Below are 18,063 nucleotides of genomic sequence, written 5' to 3' on the forward strand. Positions count from 1 at the left end.
GTGTCACAGACTGGGGAAAGAAAGCTGCTGCGTAGTGTGGTGGTTCAGCAGCAGATACTACCTTTTGCAAGATGGCAGCAGGGTGAAGAGACTGTGGCTGGGGGCTGCTGTCTTTTAGGATCCTTTGGGCTCTGTGCAGACACCTCACTTCACCGAGGTCACTGATGCTCTGTAGATGGGAACCAGTGATGTTTTGGGCAGTTTTAATCACCCACTGTGGAGCCTTCCAGTCCTGGGCCATGCACAATCATGCAAGTTAATGTTTTCAGTCGGTATGCTTTCTATTGCTCCTCTGTAGAAGTTAACCAGGATCTTGCTCTGGAATTAAGCCTTCTTAAGTTTCCATAGGAAACAGAGCCTTTTCTGTTTTTATTTAACTTGGGTGGTGATGAGTGATGACCAAGATAGGTTCTCAGTGATCGTAATTCCACCTCAGCTCCACTGATGTAGACACCGGTGTGTGTCTTTGCCTCCTTCTTTCTAAAGTCCACAATCATGTAGCAGTAGGTTGTTCTCTGTACCACTCTGCACGACCGTTGATTTCCTCCGGGTATAACTTTCATGGCAGGAAAGACTGACCTTGTTGGGGGCCATTTGGACAAGGCACTCTGATGCAACTTCAAAAAATGCGCTGCAGAAATTGAATGATGCCAGTGATGATAAATCTACCTTCTACCTTCTTGTTCTACCTTCTCATTCATGGAACAGCTATTGCACTAGCAATTGAGGATGTTTATGCCATGCTGAAGCTAGCAAAGTGGCTATCTTGGCTGAGAGATTGAAAGCCGCTTGATCCTCTTGTCCTGTTAGCAACCAGTCTTGATTCTCACCTGCTACCAACCAGTTTTCATTCCAAACAAATGGCTCTGGGTTTTTGATACCCCTTTTTCATTGGAATGAGCACATGCATGCAGGTTTTTTCAATGCGGGGAAACCCATTAGGATTGGAAAAACACTCCTTTCCTTCTGCCAGTAGAGTGCTTGTAGTACAGTAGTTGTGTACTTGACAAAATTCTAATCAGTTCATTGTTTAGTTTAAGTGGACATCTGTGTTCAATATTAAAAAAAAAAATCCCTCAAGGCGTTGTTGAGAATGAGATGGAAGCAAGATCACATTAAAGTATTTCAGTGATATAAAGAGAATCTTTACATAAAACTAAATCATCTCTGGAGTAGAAAGTGTATATACGAAATCAGTGCTACCTGACCAGAGAAAACAGAGAAAAAGACGCTTTTGCTCAAAAGGTAGAAAACCTGCAACTACCAGAATGCATTGTACCTTAGCAGACTCTCCTGCTGGCTGGTTGACATATTGAGATATGGTCCAAGTAAAACAATGACGGCTAACAATCTAATGATAATCAGTTAAACAGTCAGCTAAAACACATCTGAAAGCATTTGAGGCGAGAAATATGAAACGCAGTAACAGAATCTTGGTTTATATTTGATCACCTATGCCTAGTTTTTCCGTTTGATGTCTGATTTTTCAGCCTCTGTTTGAACTGTGCTCTCACATCCTGTTTACCATATCTCACTATTACAGCTAAACAGAGCATGTAAATATATTTCTGAAAACATTTGACTGGATAATTAAGCAGTGCAATGACGTAGACTAGATTTATATTTGATCAGATCTGCCGAGTTTGATTGGATGTCTGCCCAAGTTTGAGAGAAAGCAAGAGAGAGGCAGATCTGTGCCTTGATCTGCTTTATACTCTTTGTCCGCATTGTTGGCGACAGCCAATGGGGTGCTGGAAGTACAACCTGTAGTTTGAACAGCCTTAGAGTCGACAAAATACTTCCAAAAGACATATTTTATGTCATATGATGTAATTTACTTCATTTGGTTGGAGAAGGGATATTAAGGCACTGGTTAGATTCAGGAAGTTCACAACAGTTCATCTACACATATTACGTTCATGAGAATGGGATGTAGGAACTACGTATGTATGGGTAAGTTGTAAGCATCATGCCTCCAACCAAGGCTGTTGCTGTCATGGAGGCATAAAAATATAGCTCCTTGGCTGCAACTAGAGTTGTTTTTTTCCTCAATGCTTAAACACTAACAATAATTCTTAAAGCACTCTGTCTGAAACCATTAACATTTGTAGCCAATGCATTTACTAGGTTCACCAGGCTGAATACACATTCTCTGATTTACACTCAGTTTGTCATTTTTTATCACACTTTTTGCAAACTGAAAACACAGTTCACTGCTTTACACTCAACACACACACACACACACACACACATAAACACACACACACACACACACACACACACACACAGACACACACACACACACACACACACACACACACACAAGACCTAGCAAACCTAGCAAATCTATAACCATTGGTCTCTACGTTGCTACACTATTTTTCCAATTGTCTTTCTAAATCAACACATGCTGCCTACCTAAAGACAACCTCACATGAAGTTTGTTGCCACACCCATAAACAAGATTTGGCCTTTCATTTTTCCTTTTCTAACACAAATGTTTTTCTCAGATTTTACTGCATTTTTGTTTATTTTAAGAGTTTAAGAACATTTTGAGAACAATAACTTTTCCTCCTTTTTTCAATTAGTAGTGTATGTTTGGAGTACACACCCAAACTATACAGATATGGATACGGTGTGTGTGTGTGTGTGTGTGTGTGTGTGTTTACTAAATCTATGTCAAGACTATATGGCATTCTGCCAGGAAGGATCAAGTGATTTTCATTTATACTATTAATGTGTAATTAGTGCTTCATGTGCTTATTCCAATTATGGTTTGTCTTGACTGATTGATGCAAAAACAAAATACTTTGGAAAAACATAATTAATGTTTTTTATTTTAGTTTACAGACTGAAAAAAACATGGTCGAAGATTGGAATTTGATCTATTTTCTTTTCATGTAGCTTTCTAATTCTTTGTTCATTGGACTTTAACTCAATAGTTTTTATAGTAGCACTGAATGTAATTTTAGTGTGTTTTCTTCTTAGTATTTTTGGTAAAGGAGGTAATCCATGATCAACTGACTTTATTTTATTTGTCCTTTATCTGCTCGCTCTTGTAATTTAACTTCACAGTTACTGGTGCTGCCCTCAAGATGGTGCCAATACTTCATATATCAGTGGAAATTATTTTAGCTAAAGACAAACACTGAAGCCAGCAGCTACCATTGTGCAGGTGTTTATCAGACTAATAAATTGCATGTACCAGTATGTATGCACCACTGGTACAGTGGTAAATAGGTAAAGAGACACTTTCCCTCTCAGGGTATAATTAAAATTAAGTTGTTTAGAGTTTTCACAATTATATTTTTAGTATATAAACCTTATTGTACTTGTCTGGCTGGTTAATCTGTTTTAATTTGCAAATGTAAGCAACACTAGAGACCTGAATTTGATTAAAAGTAGACACTGAATTGGAGAGACAACACAAAGCAAAAATCAATTACATAAATTCCACTGTGTGGTAACATTGCTTGATTTTCCAGTCAATTCGCCTGTACAGCCTGTGTTTTATAACAACCACTATGCAAAGGAGAAAGGCAAGCATGAACATATCCTGCATATGGTTAATTTGTCTAATGATGTTTTTCTCATTGGTGTAAATGTAATCCATAATAATTTCATTATATGACATTCAAAATCAAAGACACAAAATTCAGACACTCCCACAGGAGTGTCCATCCCACCTAAACCTAGCACCTCAGTCTCCACAGAAAATTAAATGTTAAACTTTCCATTTATTTTTATACTTCCAAAGTAATATGATCAAATGGGAGCAATAGCGTAATGTCATTGGTAGCACAGCCTGCCAGCTGTAGCCCATTAAAAATGCTATCACAGTGGGATCTGAGGCTCTTGTCTGAAGCTGATTAAAACTCTAATCTTCACATTTTGTGGGAAATGTTGGGTGGCTAATAAAAATGACACAACATTTGTTAAGAAAAAGAAAATCACAATCCAGCCATTTTCATTTTGCACAAGGATAAAAATAGAATTAAGAAATAATATTGATATAGAAACAAAACAACTGTCCATAGAAAATGTAACTGATCATCTAGGACAAGGCATGTCCCACACAGGTAAAAATCCTGTTAATTACATCCAATAAATTATACACCGTACAATTTGAAACCTTTTTTTTTTAAGTAATTCAATTATGTTATTTATCTGCTGCAATTTCACATTCATTATATTTATCAGTTGTCTCTAAGTGAGCGAATCTACAACTATCACTCCAAGGTTGTTGTTAAAGATTACTCTACCATTGGACTCCACACTACAGTCTGGGTCCCGAAGCAAGTCCAAGACACCAGCTTTCAGCTCCGGTGGGGCTGTCTTACTGAAGTCCTGCACCTCAGTGAGGAAATCAAGCAGCAGCTCTCCCTTTTCATCCCCCTCAGTGAAACACTCAGTGATATCCATTTGAGATGGCAACTCGTAGCTCTGGTACCTCACTCCCTTGGAATCCAGGAAGCTTTTGATATCTCCGGTGGTCACACATTGACTTATGTCTGTGTGACAGAGCTGGTTGCTGTAGGTCCGCCCCAGCTTTCCCCAACCGCTGTCACCTGGAATAAGTGATATGAATGCAAGACTAATGCTGTGTCTGTAGGTAAACAGGTATTGGTTAACAGATATTTTTCCCCTCCATTTTTAAAAATAATTCTATCCATGTGACCTATGTTTTACAAAATATCTCTGCCCACACTACAATGCAAAAATGTCTCTCACAACACTTGCCTGCGTGCAGTGTTCACACAGACAGCATTGCTCCTGCGGCACTGCTTGATTACAGTATTTCTGCAAATAAAAGCTGTTACTCCACTAATGGAGCTGTGCAAGCCATTGAAAATAAAAAGCCTTGTGTTAACAAATGAACGGATTCCATTCACAGAAACACTGTCAGAGGGCTTTTATTTCGAAAGGTTTGGGCCTGTCAATACACATACAGACACTTTTGTAAACAGATATTTTCCTCTATGTTTGGGCCTTTCATCCACATACTGAGTTTTAAGTACCTACAATGGAGATATGCAGGTAAATCAATTGTGATCAAAACCAAGGATAATATGATGTTCCCCCACAGTATACACAGGCTAACCATGGCTCTCCAGCATCATAACAGTTGTGTGGAAACAAAAAAAAAATCATACTCTTCAGAGGTGTTGACATGGTCTGCTCTCTGCAATAGAGGCATATATATTCATACTCCTAACACAGTTGAGCCTTTTGGCCTAAAGATCTACAATTGCCATGTTTCCTCTAATAAATTATACTTGATCGATGCATAACCTGTATGTTTTGCTCTTTATCTTTGTATTTTCAAGATAGATTTTTGTTCTTTTGTTTCTGAAGATTAAGATTAAGAATGTATAATGCTTAGGGTTGCACTTGCTATGCCAACTTCTAACCATTGATCCATAATCCAATTTCATATCAATTCTAGGTTGACTATATATGTTTGCCTCATGTCTTGTCCCATTTTCTCATGTCCCATTTTGACTCAGTGTTGAAACATTCATATGCATGCACTAATGAAGGACCCTTGGCAGCATAGATTGTGTGAAATAATGGACATAGCAACTATGATGTCACCCATTGGTTTGTGGACTCCCATTTTGAAGTCTTGAGTGGGTTATTTTTGACATCATCATCCTGGAGTTTTGGAGCCAGAGGCGACCAAATTTGAATGAGAGGGTCAGGGTCGGTGGGATTCATCTTCAGAAAAACCATGAATGGCTATACCAAACTTCATGGATTACATAAAATAACTGATTTATTTCAGTCTGGAAGAAAGTAGAGAAGCAGCTGGCTTCAAGCTAATATAAGAATGTGATAACATAATTGTTTGAAAAATGTGTTTTTTGAGGTTGCACTATTTTTCTCAGCAACAAATGTGGAACTTAATCATTGTAACACTTTTAATGAACTTTGTGACAAAAGACAAAAATAAATTGAAATAGCAGCATAATAGCAGCTTTACCCACCTACTCCATGATAAATCAATACAGTACATACCAGATCACCAAAACACTCGTGTTTGTTTTCACCAACTCTGATAGCCACAGTAATTGTGTTTTTAGATAGCTAGGTTGTTAAAATGTTTTCATCTCTATATGCACTGCACTGTATGTACAATAAATACTGGCCATATACAGCACATCTAACCCCAGCAATCAAAAAGCAGAAAATGTCTTGATAACTGAAGATGAAATCCATCACTTACCAGACGCGAGCATGATAAGAAGCTTCCCATTCTTGTCAAGGAGACTTTGGAAGAAGCTGACGGTAGCTGCAGGATCCTTCACATAGTACAGCATCTGTCGATTTCACCACAGATAATGAGCTGGTAACTGGATTCATGGAGCACCTAATTATAACGCTATGCTAGACAGATGTTCTAATGGGATTAATTGCTGTGGAGCGCCGCCAAATGAATATGACCTAGATGTGTCAAAATACAGTCTGCAGGCTAGAAGCACTCTGTCGGCAGCACCAACCTGTATCATGTGAATGAAGTCAGCCTTCTTAGTCATCTTTTTCACTCGCCACTGCTCCTCAAAGTCAGAGGCAGTCATCTCATTCCAGGAAAATTTGATGTAATCTAAATCAGGCTTCTTTGACACCAAATCTGCATCAAAAGACATAAAACAGAGCTAAGGAATGTGACTGATATATCACTTGGATGTCTGACATGATATTATTGTGTAGCTACAATTTATAATGTTTCTCCATTTGTGTGAGTGATACATATATCATCTAGCAGGGAAAAAATAACGTAACTAATGTAACTGAGGAAACACACAATATGCATTATAAGCTGAAGGTCCAATCCAGTGTATAGGATTTGTGGGGAATATTGGCAGCGACAGAATACAGTATTATAAGTATGTTTTCTGTAGTGTATAATTACCTAAAAACAAGAATTGTTATGTTTTTGTTACCAATGGAGACCTAGTAGTTTATATCTACATCTGGAGCGGGTCCTTGTCATCAGAGTCTGCCATGTTGCTACTGTAGCCCAAAACACACAAACCAAATACTGGTTCTAAATGGGGCCATTCTGGTTTTTGCATCAGCCACCAGAGTTGGCAGCTACTTTATTCAGTGTTTTTACCTGTTTGAATGACTATGTCTGCTTATTTGTGAGCTCATAAGTATGTCATCATGTGATATGTGTGCATAATTCAACAAGAACTTAAACTGGAAAAGTATCTGTTGCATAAAAACCAAGTACAGGCAGGTTATTTGTCATTTGAGAGTGAACAACAGTGTAATTCCTTAAGTCATTTTTGAATATTAAGGTGTGGATGGACAGTTAAGTGGGAGATGAGAATCTCATGATATTTGAATGTGAGAATTTAAGCTTAATGAATTAAAGAGAAAGATATTCACCAAAACATTATTTATACCGCCAATCTATGTTTAATTTTGTTATTACAATCAGATAAACTAAAAGTTATATGTAAACCAGGTGCTTTTTGTTTGAAGAATGGCCTTCCTTTGTTGGAGTAACATTTGCTTAAGCTATGTCGTGTGCCATCATTTTCTGTATGTAAAATAAATAAAATAAAATGAAACTTTCAGCTGATTGCAATCTGCATTCCCAATCACGAGCTGCCATTAAATTAGGGATACTAAACTTCCTGTCTTTGGGGCCAGTTTTGTCCAGAGGAAACCCATGCAAACATGGGGAGAACATGCATACTCCACATGATCTCTGTTGGGGAATGGGGGGATCCTCCACTGGCACTTTTTTTTCAGTGTGCATTGCCTTTTTTTAATTGTGAATAACAAATTGATTGGGGGTCACCTGGTTCCCTTTCTGGAGCCAGATTTTGTCGCAGGCTGTAAGTTTAATATCACTGTGCTAAATCCTACACACTGCTCCTTTAAGATTTACTATATTGTACAGTTATGTTAACACTGAAATGAACATAACATTTAAGTGTCTACATGGTTGGCATTTGCAACTGACACTTGTCACATTGTTGGAAATAGTTAATGCAATTAACATGGATTAATTCATAATGTGCACCTCAGTTATGCAGGTGTAAACCTCAGAGAGGAGGCTCATTACATATTAAACTTCTGCTGAGGTCTTCACTTCAACATCAACCAATATGCAAGCAGGAGCACACATTTTCCTTCAACCTCTGACACCAGAAAATAAAACTCCTCCCCTCTACCACACAAGGATGCTGCAGCATCCTCTGAACACTAATCACCAATGGACCGCCTCTTGCCAGCATATGAGCTCTGTTTACCAGCACTGGAGGTTCAGTTCAGATTCTCAGTTTTAAGGTCTCCACTAGTGGCACAGTTTCAAGAGTTTATAGCTTCTGACACTGAAGCCATGGACTGAGAAACCAGCTAATTACCCCAAGAAAATGCAAGCGAGCAAACTCATCAGTCAACCAAGAAGGATGCCTCACATTCAAAAGACTTAAAGACATTTTTTATTGATTTCCATTCAAAGTAGTTGTTGTGCGTGTTTATTTATGATGTGATTATAACTCACATGATTTACGTTTAAGTTCCACTTCGAAAATTGCATTGCCTCACTAATGAACCAACTTCAGCTGATTAAGGAAATCATATACATTTGTTTCCAAGTAGAAGAACTTTGTCTAATTATCCTCATTAGTTGGGTTTAATAACGTGAATGCCATTCGACCTAATCTTGTCATGTTTTGTATCATTTTGTCTCTCTAATTACAAAGTTTTCAAATCAGATCTTTAATGAGTCAAGTCATCTGAATATCACATTCTCTGTACCTTATTCTCCTGGAACTGCCTAGCAAGATAACGGGTAACAAGTGGCCACTCCGATTATAACTCTGAACCAGTCCTACTGGTTTGGTGTCGTCAATCGCTGTAAATGATCGCTGCAAGTGTGTCTTATCAGTCCTGGTCAATATTCATGTTAATATTTAATTACGTCCCTCTGTTATTATTACCTCTATTCACAGGACAGCTGCATGCTTTTGTTGTTTTAGTTAGTCTATGTATTGTCTTTTGTCACTATTTAGAAAAAAAAGAGTAACACACTACAGTTTAATGATAGATATAGTTTTAAATACAAATGTTATATTTTCATGTACATAAACCTTGCAGCTTTACAACATGCTGTTGAAAACTCTAAGTCTGGCAATGATGTGTGTCATTGGATACTAAGTGAGCCAACTCAAGCTGCACAAACTGCATCGTCAAAAACCCAAAAAGAGTGGAGAGTGTAAGAATTTAATTTAATTACCTCAACACATCAGAGACAGACACAAAAGAGAGGTAGAATTACCACCCATGTCTGTCCAGACTCGTGTAGCCATAACAGTCAACTGTGCTTCAAATATGGATGTTGCTGCAAAGAAGCTACATATTCTACATGGATGCTTCACACATATCTTCAACCCAGAAACATTGAAGATCTGTACAACCAGCACAGTTTCAAGATGGACACCAATTCAGTATCTGACCAAATGTCTCCCCCTCTGTTCCTGAGTTATGACTCTGAGTAATGTCCAGAGGAGTGTTTTTGCAGAACATTATGATGTCACAGTAAATCTAACCTTTGGCTTTTTGGATATGTCATCACTTCATTTTATTCTACAAGACATTTCTGTGAAATGTTGTCATAATTTGCATAAGAATTCTTGTTTTTTTGACTAGTAACAACTTACTAGTGAAAATGTCCATTGTAGATAACTGTAACTTAATTACAAATAGTTACCTTTTGCCATTAACTTCTACCTAGACTCAGTAACAGATATCTATAATTCAAATTTTGATGTGATGAAATTCCAAGTCGACATACAGTATGTCGAATAATGTAATTTTGAAAAGTAGCAAATATGGAATTCCAGATGTCTAAAACTCAGTTGTGACTAGTCAAAATGACATTATATCTATGAGATTGGAATAATGACATATTAAAATGGAATAACGTATCAAGGGGGGGACCATTCCCTTACTACTGTAATAAACACATAATTGCATTGCTGATGTATTAACATAAAAGCCAAGGGCAGCATTAAAATGTATTCTTTGCATTATTAAATACAATAAAAGTAAGTATATCCCTTATTTGCAGTGAACTGAATATTTAAACATATTTTGGGGGGACACACAGTATACAGTATATTTATAGTATGTGAGATGCGTGTGTGCTTATAAAGACTGTACCTTTGTATTTATTAAGCTGCATGCTGCTCGGCTCCACCACCTCGTTATCCACTGTCACCCCCGGGTGCTTCTGACAGAGCTGGGAGAGCATCTCGAGGTCAATCTCACCTACAGGTGCAATGCAGTTTTTATTTTAAAAAATCATCCATTTCTTGCAGATCAAATTTTGACCTACTCTCCCCACAGGACCCAGACTGTTTAAAAATAATAAAAAAATCAAGCAGTATATTTATTCAACCTGCATATCTTCACAACAGGGCTTCCACACATTTTTACCAATGAATTTTCTCAACTTTGACCCCATTTTCATGACTTCATTTAGGTAGTTTGAAATGGGTAGGCCTATAAACACACACAGTGCTCGCTCTTTTTACTTGCAAATTACACATTCCTGCCATGAACTAGCTGCATATGCCAATAGACCAGACCAGCATATACAGGCACTTTACAAAACGCTACAGCTGCAGCTTTTTTGGGGGATACAAAAAATGCCAATTCAATCCATGGTCACACATCACAGATTTTAAACACAATGTATTTTGTGAATGTTTTGGACATAATTTAAACAATAGTCAAAACAATGCATATTCAAAACTTTTCCAAAACTTTCTGTTAATTTTAAAGCATTTCCAGGCCTGGAAAGCAATATATAAATGTTCCTAACTTTTCCAGGAATTTTATGCCCATGGGAACCCTGTCACAATTTAAACTGTGCTGCAGATTTAAGAAGGAAATAGCCAGCACTTGGCAGTTTTGCAGGAAATGATACGTTTTATGTTGCATTAATCTCAGAAAAACCTTGACTCAAAGCTCAGAACCTGAGTTATCACAATGATATTCCCTTCAATATCATTTAGCCACAGGCAGGTGATTTGTTCTTCTTCTTATCGAAGCTGACAAGTTGCCGTGTACCGGGGTAAATCTAAGCATAGAAGCTGATGTGGACAGGCACTGAATCTTTCTGATTAGATTGAATAATACCTTGTGGGGGAGTTTGTAGTCATTCTAATGGATTTTACAGTCCATTAGAGAATCTGCACCGTCGCTCCATTATGATACTGACATGACAGCCCAGGTAAATTAAAAGAATTGGCTCTGACATAAGCGAAGGGTAACAACACTCATGGGCACGTAGTGGGTTTGCTCAGGAAACAAATTGGCCTTGCTGTATCATAAGCGCTGGAAACAATGTGCAGTAAAACCATGGACTAGTGAGGTCACTTTGTCTGAGAATGAGGTTAAAGATTAATCTGACAACTGGACAGATGCACACAAACTCTTGGCAGTGATAATAAGGGTAAAGGTTTTTACTGCGGCAGCCATAAATGACAGCAGAGCTATAGGAACAGTTACAGCAGGCTGATCAACGACGCCTCCTCACCTTCGCTGTCTACTGCGGAGGTCACTTAGCTATTTACTGCGTCACAAAGAACACAAGATAAGTTAGGCAGTGAAAAGTCTCCAATACTGCGTGTTCTTACCAGCTCCACTTCCAACTCCAATGACATTTAGATGGGGCTTTCCACCTCCGACACTAAGGAGAGAGCAGAAAAAAACACTTTGAGTCTTCAGAGCAGTCAAATCTGGAAATCCTCCAACCTGCCAAATATGGGTCACACTTTTGGGCGTCTAGCTGCCAATGCTGCCTGACACGTGAGATGTTCCAGCGTCTGAAGCATCTCCAATGCCGAGCCTTTGATTGCTGCTATGGCATGTTCTGTCCCTCACCGTTTTTTAATAACACTTATTACACTTTTTTTTTTTCTTTATTTACTTGAGAGTCACATCTCTCCAGATTTCTCCTTGATGTGCTCATTAGACAGTCACACGTTTAGATGTCTGCTGCCTGCATGACATTGACCTATCACAAGCGTATATCAACAAATGTCTCCCTCATTGCCATTCACACACATACACACACCTTGTTTAGCTGATTAATCTAATTTACATTTAGTTTTGCAGGGATATCAGTGACAAACAGCATGCTTAAACCCATATATGATATTTACATATTCTGTTGTGCATTTTGAGATCACTACTAAAAAACTAACAGCAACGGCTGACTGTTTTCAGCAGTGTTGATTAAGACAAAGTGGATGTTGATTAGCACAGGGTATACTGCTTAAATGTGTGAGTGCTTAAGAACTCATCACACTAAATATCTTGTGTGTTGAGGTGTATGTACGCCTTTTTCTTCCATTAAAATCTGGAGGATGATTCTCCTCAGTGTTTGTGTCTTCTCTTTCTCTGTTATGTTAATCACGCTCCCTTTATCCATTGTGTGACATCCAAGGAGTGAACTTGTAATGAATTTCTTTTTTCCAATCTGCCCTCTTTTATTCACATAACTGTGTACTGTACTGACAACTGTTCTTTGTTTCTCCAACAGACTGCTTAAAGGTTAAGACTATCTCTTGGCTCACTATAGTTGATCAGGATCAATCATATCAGAACACAAGTTACAGCTTTGGTAGAGTTCGACCCTTACAGCTGAAAGTTCTGGAGAATCAGTAATAATCTATTGTCAATAATTTTCCATTTAAATTTCAAAACATTTAAAATTTTCAAAATTTTAAATTTTCAAAATTTTAAATGTCCAGTTTTTTAATTTTCAAAACTGGACATTTAAAAAAAGACTATTTGAAGATAGCATTGATTCTGAATGATCTTAAACATTTTTTATGTATGTTTGTACTGCAATGCCTTTACTTATCAGCCACCATATATGGTATGCAAATATATATTGTCACTAAAATGATATCATCCGTTTTATCTGTGTAGCTCTCATGAACTCTACATTTGTTTTACTGTAGCCACTTAAATTTAAAGTTGTTACTTTAAAAAACATAAGTTTTTGTCATATTTACTGAAATTTTAACACAGTGGTACAGATGATGTGTGAAACATGTTTATTCCTCTGCCTCCTCGTGTTGTTTCTAGTGGCCTTAATGAACACACAAAACAACCAATCAGAGCCAAAGAGTCTCTAAAGTAGCTGTCAATCATGTGATCACTGCTCGTGGACTGCAGTGAAACTGTCAAACTAGGTAGCGCTGATCAAATATGAATCACAATACTGTTACTGCATTGCCTATTTGTCACTTCAAATATTTTGGAAACATCTTTAAGTGTACTGTTTAGCTGTAAAATGAGAAAGTTGGTCCTGCTAGTGCAGAGGTCATCAACTACATTTGTCAAAGGGCCAGAATTTTTCTCAGCAGACACTGTGAGGGCCAGATGCTCTTGTGAAATTAAATAAAATTAATATTGTATCCTAAATAATATATTATTATTTGATATATTAATTTTCCTTCCAAATTTGTATTATTTTTTAGCCTTTGTCAGTGTCTCATATTACCTGTACTGTGGCAAGCCACTAGTAGGCGATACTATATTTAAGGCTTCATATTTGTGAGGCTGTCAAGCTGTCCATCACTGCAGTGTCGTAGTTTGTAGGCTGTTTTATGGAGAACACTGGCAGGAGAAAAGCCTTCTGAAATCATTTCCAGCATGATAATGGCCCTCTGGAAGAGCCTTAAGCAGAAAGTTGATGCAGAAAACCACAGCTTTAACGAAGAATGGACTGATAAGTATGCATTCATAGTGCCTGTACCTATGTGCCTCAATTGCAACGAAACTGTCGCTGTCACAAGAATATAATGTGAGGAGTCACGACAACACAAAGCATGCAAGCTTCAAGGAGTCATATCATCACTAGGCTATTCCTGAATTCAGATATATTCTGGAGGCTGGATGGAAAGCTCTGGTGGGCCGGATGTGATGTTCACTGTGCTAGTGGGTGGTGTTTGTATTTGTGTATTTGTGTCGCAATGGATTTTAGCAATCGCCAATGGAGGCAATAATAGGACGGGGAGGAACAGGATTTTTTTTCACTTCCTATAAAACTTTGTGGATGTAGAGAAAGTTTAAGCAAATTTGACAAAAAAAGTTATATTCATAAAAGTTTCCAACTGTAGCTTTAATTGTAATTTTTGTTTGTGCTGGCTGCACTCGTCAACCAGATTACTAAATTGTTTAAAAATGTCGATTAACCCCAATATAACTCTATTGTGCAGTATATCACTTTTAAGCTATTAACTATTCCATTCTAATATATCACATTTAAATGTTCTCTGATGTTCTATTATATTGTCAATGGTGTGGTCATATGGCTTTGCTCATCAGAAGTGTGTGTGTGTTGGTGTGTGTATGTGTGGCAGATTACCTGGCCAGTATATCTGGCAGCATATTGTGGATGAAGTCCCGCATACACTGATGCTCAGAGGAGCGCTCCAGAAAAAGCTGGAAGGATTTCTGGTACCTGCTATCATCATAAACCAGACACTTGAGTGGAGATGCCATGGCAAATAATCTGGCAAAAAAATTAAAAACCCAGTCAACAGCTGAAGAGGTCACAACTTTAATCTGTAAAATGTGGGTTTTGGTCTTTTCACTGTTTTTTTTTTTTAGCTTAAACAAAAGTGCAGATGAACACCTGTCCTGTACCTGTCACCGATCAGGCACACAACATGCGTGTTTCTGCGGCTGTATCAAGAGTAAGAGTTTTGCTGTCAGATTTGTCAACTTTAGATTCACTACAGAATAACTACTCATATTTGAGTCATTCTATAATAGGGCTGCAATCATTATCAGTTAGACATGGGCAGTATCACGGTATACTAGCGTTTCTCGAAATACCGGTGTGTTTATAAATATCATCAAACATACAGACCCTTATCTTTCTATTAACTTCATACTGGAGAGGCTGTGTTAAGGATGCGTGAGCAGTGTGTATTCACACACCAGTGTGTATTTGTTGTTGCAGCACTACTGCAAAGCTGGCTACTGTTACAACTAGTGCATTTCCACAAATACCACATACTGCACTCATTTATGAAACTGTGTGAGCTACTGCATCATTAACAACACAGTCCTGCAAATGTTTCACAGTAAAATTTAGTTAATCAACAACTGAAGGGATGCTGTCAACAGAAATGTTGTCACATTTGAAATAGAAACAGGAAAGGTTGAGTAAAACTTATAAAATTGTAGGTTATTTCCTCATGTCTGTGACAGATAAAGACATTTAAACTGTAGTAAAAGGTGGTACAGAGTCAAAGTAACTATATATACTATAACTATATAACTAAACTATATATATATATATATTTTTACAATTTATTTTTGTTGAAAAACACACACAATGTAGTAAAAATCTGCCAGCCATAGATACGACAAAGTTAAGTAGCGTTGCTTGCGCCGTGATGGTTGCTCTAACCTGGGAACACAGGCACCCAAAACAACCCCAAAAAAGAAACAGGAAGTCTAAGATTCAGTAAAGAAAGAAAAATTAAAACAGACGGTGGCTGGTTGTCATTCTTTGTTTAATAAGGAAAATAGATGGGAGAACATTACCTTTTGATGACACCTTGTGAGTGCATTGTGTATAGAACTGATTGAAAATGGCAAGACACTGTATACCACGGTGAATTTCTGTGGTATTATGGTATAAAATAGATAGAGCCCAAGCCTATTGTCAGTTAATCTGTCAATTATTTTCCCAATTACTTGATTTGCTAATTTAAAAATAAAATGTCAGAAAATGGTGTAACAGTCGATCAGTATTTCCTAAAGCTCAGATGTTGTGTTGTTTTTTTTACACAACTCAAAAATTCAGTGTAATCAGAGTAATAACCAAAAAATGTTCACATTTAATATGCCAGAATCCGACTTATTCTTCTCTTTAAAAATGTCTCGAACTGACTGATCAATTCTTTTAGCTGGTGATGGAATTAATAGTTGACAACCTGTGGATTCATTGTTAACTGTTGCAGTTTTAATCTATCATTGGTTGCAATTTTAATTGTTGTCCTACTGTCACTACATTATACTACGCTCACTTAATTTACAAAAATCTGTAATATTTTAAGAAATATTTACTCCCTCAAAACATTAATTGTTGCAGTTTTAATTTCTCATATGTTGTAGTTTTAAAATATTGTGAGGTGCTATTTCAGTACTGCCCTCTGTGTGTTGAGAAGCTCACGCTGGAGACTGAAGGGCGGACTCCCAGTATGAAACCAGCTTCACTTCGGCGAACCATTCACGGTTATAGGATCGCCGAAATTGAGCGAGTCTCCGGCAGCTGCACGCCTTATCTTCACTATTACGACACAGCTGACCTTGTGTTTGGAGAAATGTTTGCAAGAGCAGCAGAAACAGAAAACAGCCCCAGAGATAAAGAGCCTGTGGCGTCTCGCTCTGTGTACAAACTGATCGGAACAAGTGCACGCTCAGTAAATGTCACAGATCCCGTTTTAAATCATATTCATTGTGCATGTGGTGTTTAAAATTTACACACCGAGACAAAACGCGACATTTTTCACTTACATGTCGTGCAGGAGCGGGTGTGTCCGGAGAGATTTGCAGGCTGGAATGAAACCCTCCCTTCAGTTACAGCTTCCCTTTAAGGAGGGCCGGAGGAAGCAAAGAAAATCCTCCAAGAACAAATCAATCCAATGACATAACACTACATACAGAGGCCAAACCCAGAGCCTTAAAGGCCAATGACCAATATGCAGCGCAACAGTTTACAAGTATAGCTGCATATTCACAAATAAAACGTTTGACTTGAAAAACGTCTGCTGCGTTGGCATTTTGCCAAACTGCATTAGAAAGCATTTATGGAAATTAAGTTGCTTTTAAATGTATGTTTGTACATAACTTGACAATCAATTTGATATTAAAGGCTGAGAGTCTATTGTTTACATGTAGATTATAGCTGTGCCTAAAAATCATAGGTTACAGGGACACTTGAGGGAAAAACTATTTAGTATGAAATAGCTAATATCTTTGCATGCACAGTGTTCCCATTTGTTTACATTCTTTTCACTATGGTGCTGTATGTACACTGACAAAACGTTACAAAAGATTTATTTTAACATTGCACACCCTATTGTGTTAGGCAGTTGCACTGCATTTTGATATTGCAGGGTGGAGTTCAACTCAAATTAAAGGGGTTTCTTTGGTGTGGGAAAAGGTACATCTAAATTGTCAAACAGCAAGTGTGAAATAAAATAAAAATTGGAGGTTCAACAAGTCAAGATTTTACCAGAATTTACACATGTCGCTACTGATTGGTTAAACCTTTCACATCCACCAAATGGAAGAAAACATAGGTTACCTCAAAGGCTGTCACACACCATTCTAGGAAACATGACTTTTAATCCTGAAACTGTAGCAAAACCATTTTCAGATTACATGTGCCCCAGCCTAAAAATGTACAGGTCTTAGGCAGTCCTTCGTGTCAGTTTTACTTTTTTCAACAGTATATTTGTGTTGCATTTAAACACAGTGCACTTCTGCATCACTTTACAAAGAAAGATGTAAAAGCACACACTATTCATTATGATTTTTTCTCAGTGAGCTGATTTTCTCACTGCATAGAGAACAATACCTGGAAATATCATTTTTAAAGAGAAGAAACTATAGCACGCTTTGCTAAGGTCAGCAGAAATGTGAGCTATGATGTGTATAAGACTACTGTAAGAGAGAGGGAAAGGATATTTCACATACTTTCACAACAGAGAATGGTCGTCTAAAAACAACACTAAATTCTTTCATTTGTTTTTATGTCTCGGCGTGTCCGTGTTTCCCAGATTTCAGTTGTTCTAATGTCAGAAAGGAATTAGGCCAAGAACCTAAATTAGATTGTAATTAGGCCACAGACCTCATCTGATAAGATTTAAATCTTGGGAGTGAATCCTGAGAGGGAGATTTTAGTCAGATATGACTTAGTGCTTCATAATGTCGGTGTTTAGATGAAAGACCATAATAATATCCATTTTTAAACATGCACTTCTGTGTTGAATATTTCCAAAG

At 37.6% G+C, this 18,063-nt stretch overlaps 1 protein-coding gene across 1 annotated transcript; it reads right to left on the reverse strand.

Moving 5' to 3' along the window:
• Positions 1 to 1,813: 1,813 nt before the first annotated feature.
• Positions 1,814 to 16,702, reverse strand: LOC121949368 (histamine N-methyltransferase). Its single transcript, XM_042495035.2, has 7 exons — positions 16,573 to 16,702; positions 14,408 to 14,554; positions 11,664 to 11,716; positions 10,183 to 10,290; positions 6,501 to 6,631; positions 6,227 to 6,320; positions 1,814 to 4,568 (listed from the first exon to the last, which is right to left on the reverse strand). Exons 2-7 carry the CDS (start codon positions 14,542 to 14,544, stop codon positions 4,207 to 4,209), a joined length of 885 nt encoding a protein of 294 aa, XP_042350969.2. The 5' UTR covers positions 14,545 to 14,554; positions 16,573 to 16,702; the 3' UTR covers positions 1,814 to 4,206.
• Between the last annotated feature and the right edge of the window lie 1,361 nt (positions 16,703 to 18,063).

Source organism: Plectropomus leopardus, chromosome 10 (assembly GCF_026936395.1).
Source record: "Plectropomus leopardus strain MGB_pleo_1.0 chromosome 10, ASM2693639v1, whole genome shotgun sequence".
Taxonomy (NCBI): Eukaryota; Metazoa; Chordata; class Actinopteri; order Perciformes; family Serranidae; genus Plectropomus; species Plectropomus leopardus.

What these genes read in the sequence shown, in the direction of transcription:
- LOC121949368 (XM_042495035.2), bottom strand. Translation starts at nt 14,544, where the DNA reads ATGGCATCTCCACTCAAGTGTCTGGTTTATGATGATAGCAGGTACCAG. An exon ending in CTGCCAGATATACTGGCCAG is followed by an intron (nt 11,717 to 14,407) that starts GTAATCTGCCAC and finishes CTCTCTCCTTAG; the next exon opens with TGTCGGAGGTGGAAAGCCCC. An exon ending in TGGAGTTGGAAGTGGAGCTG is followed by an intron (nt 10,291 to 11,663) that starts GTAAGAACACGC and finishes TTGCACCTGTAG; the next exon opens with GTGAGATTGACCTCGAGATG.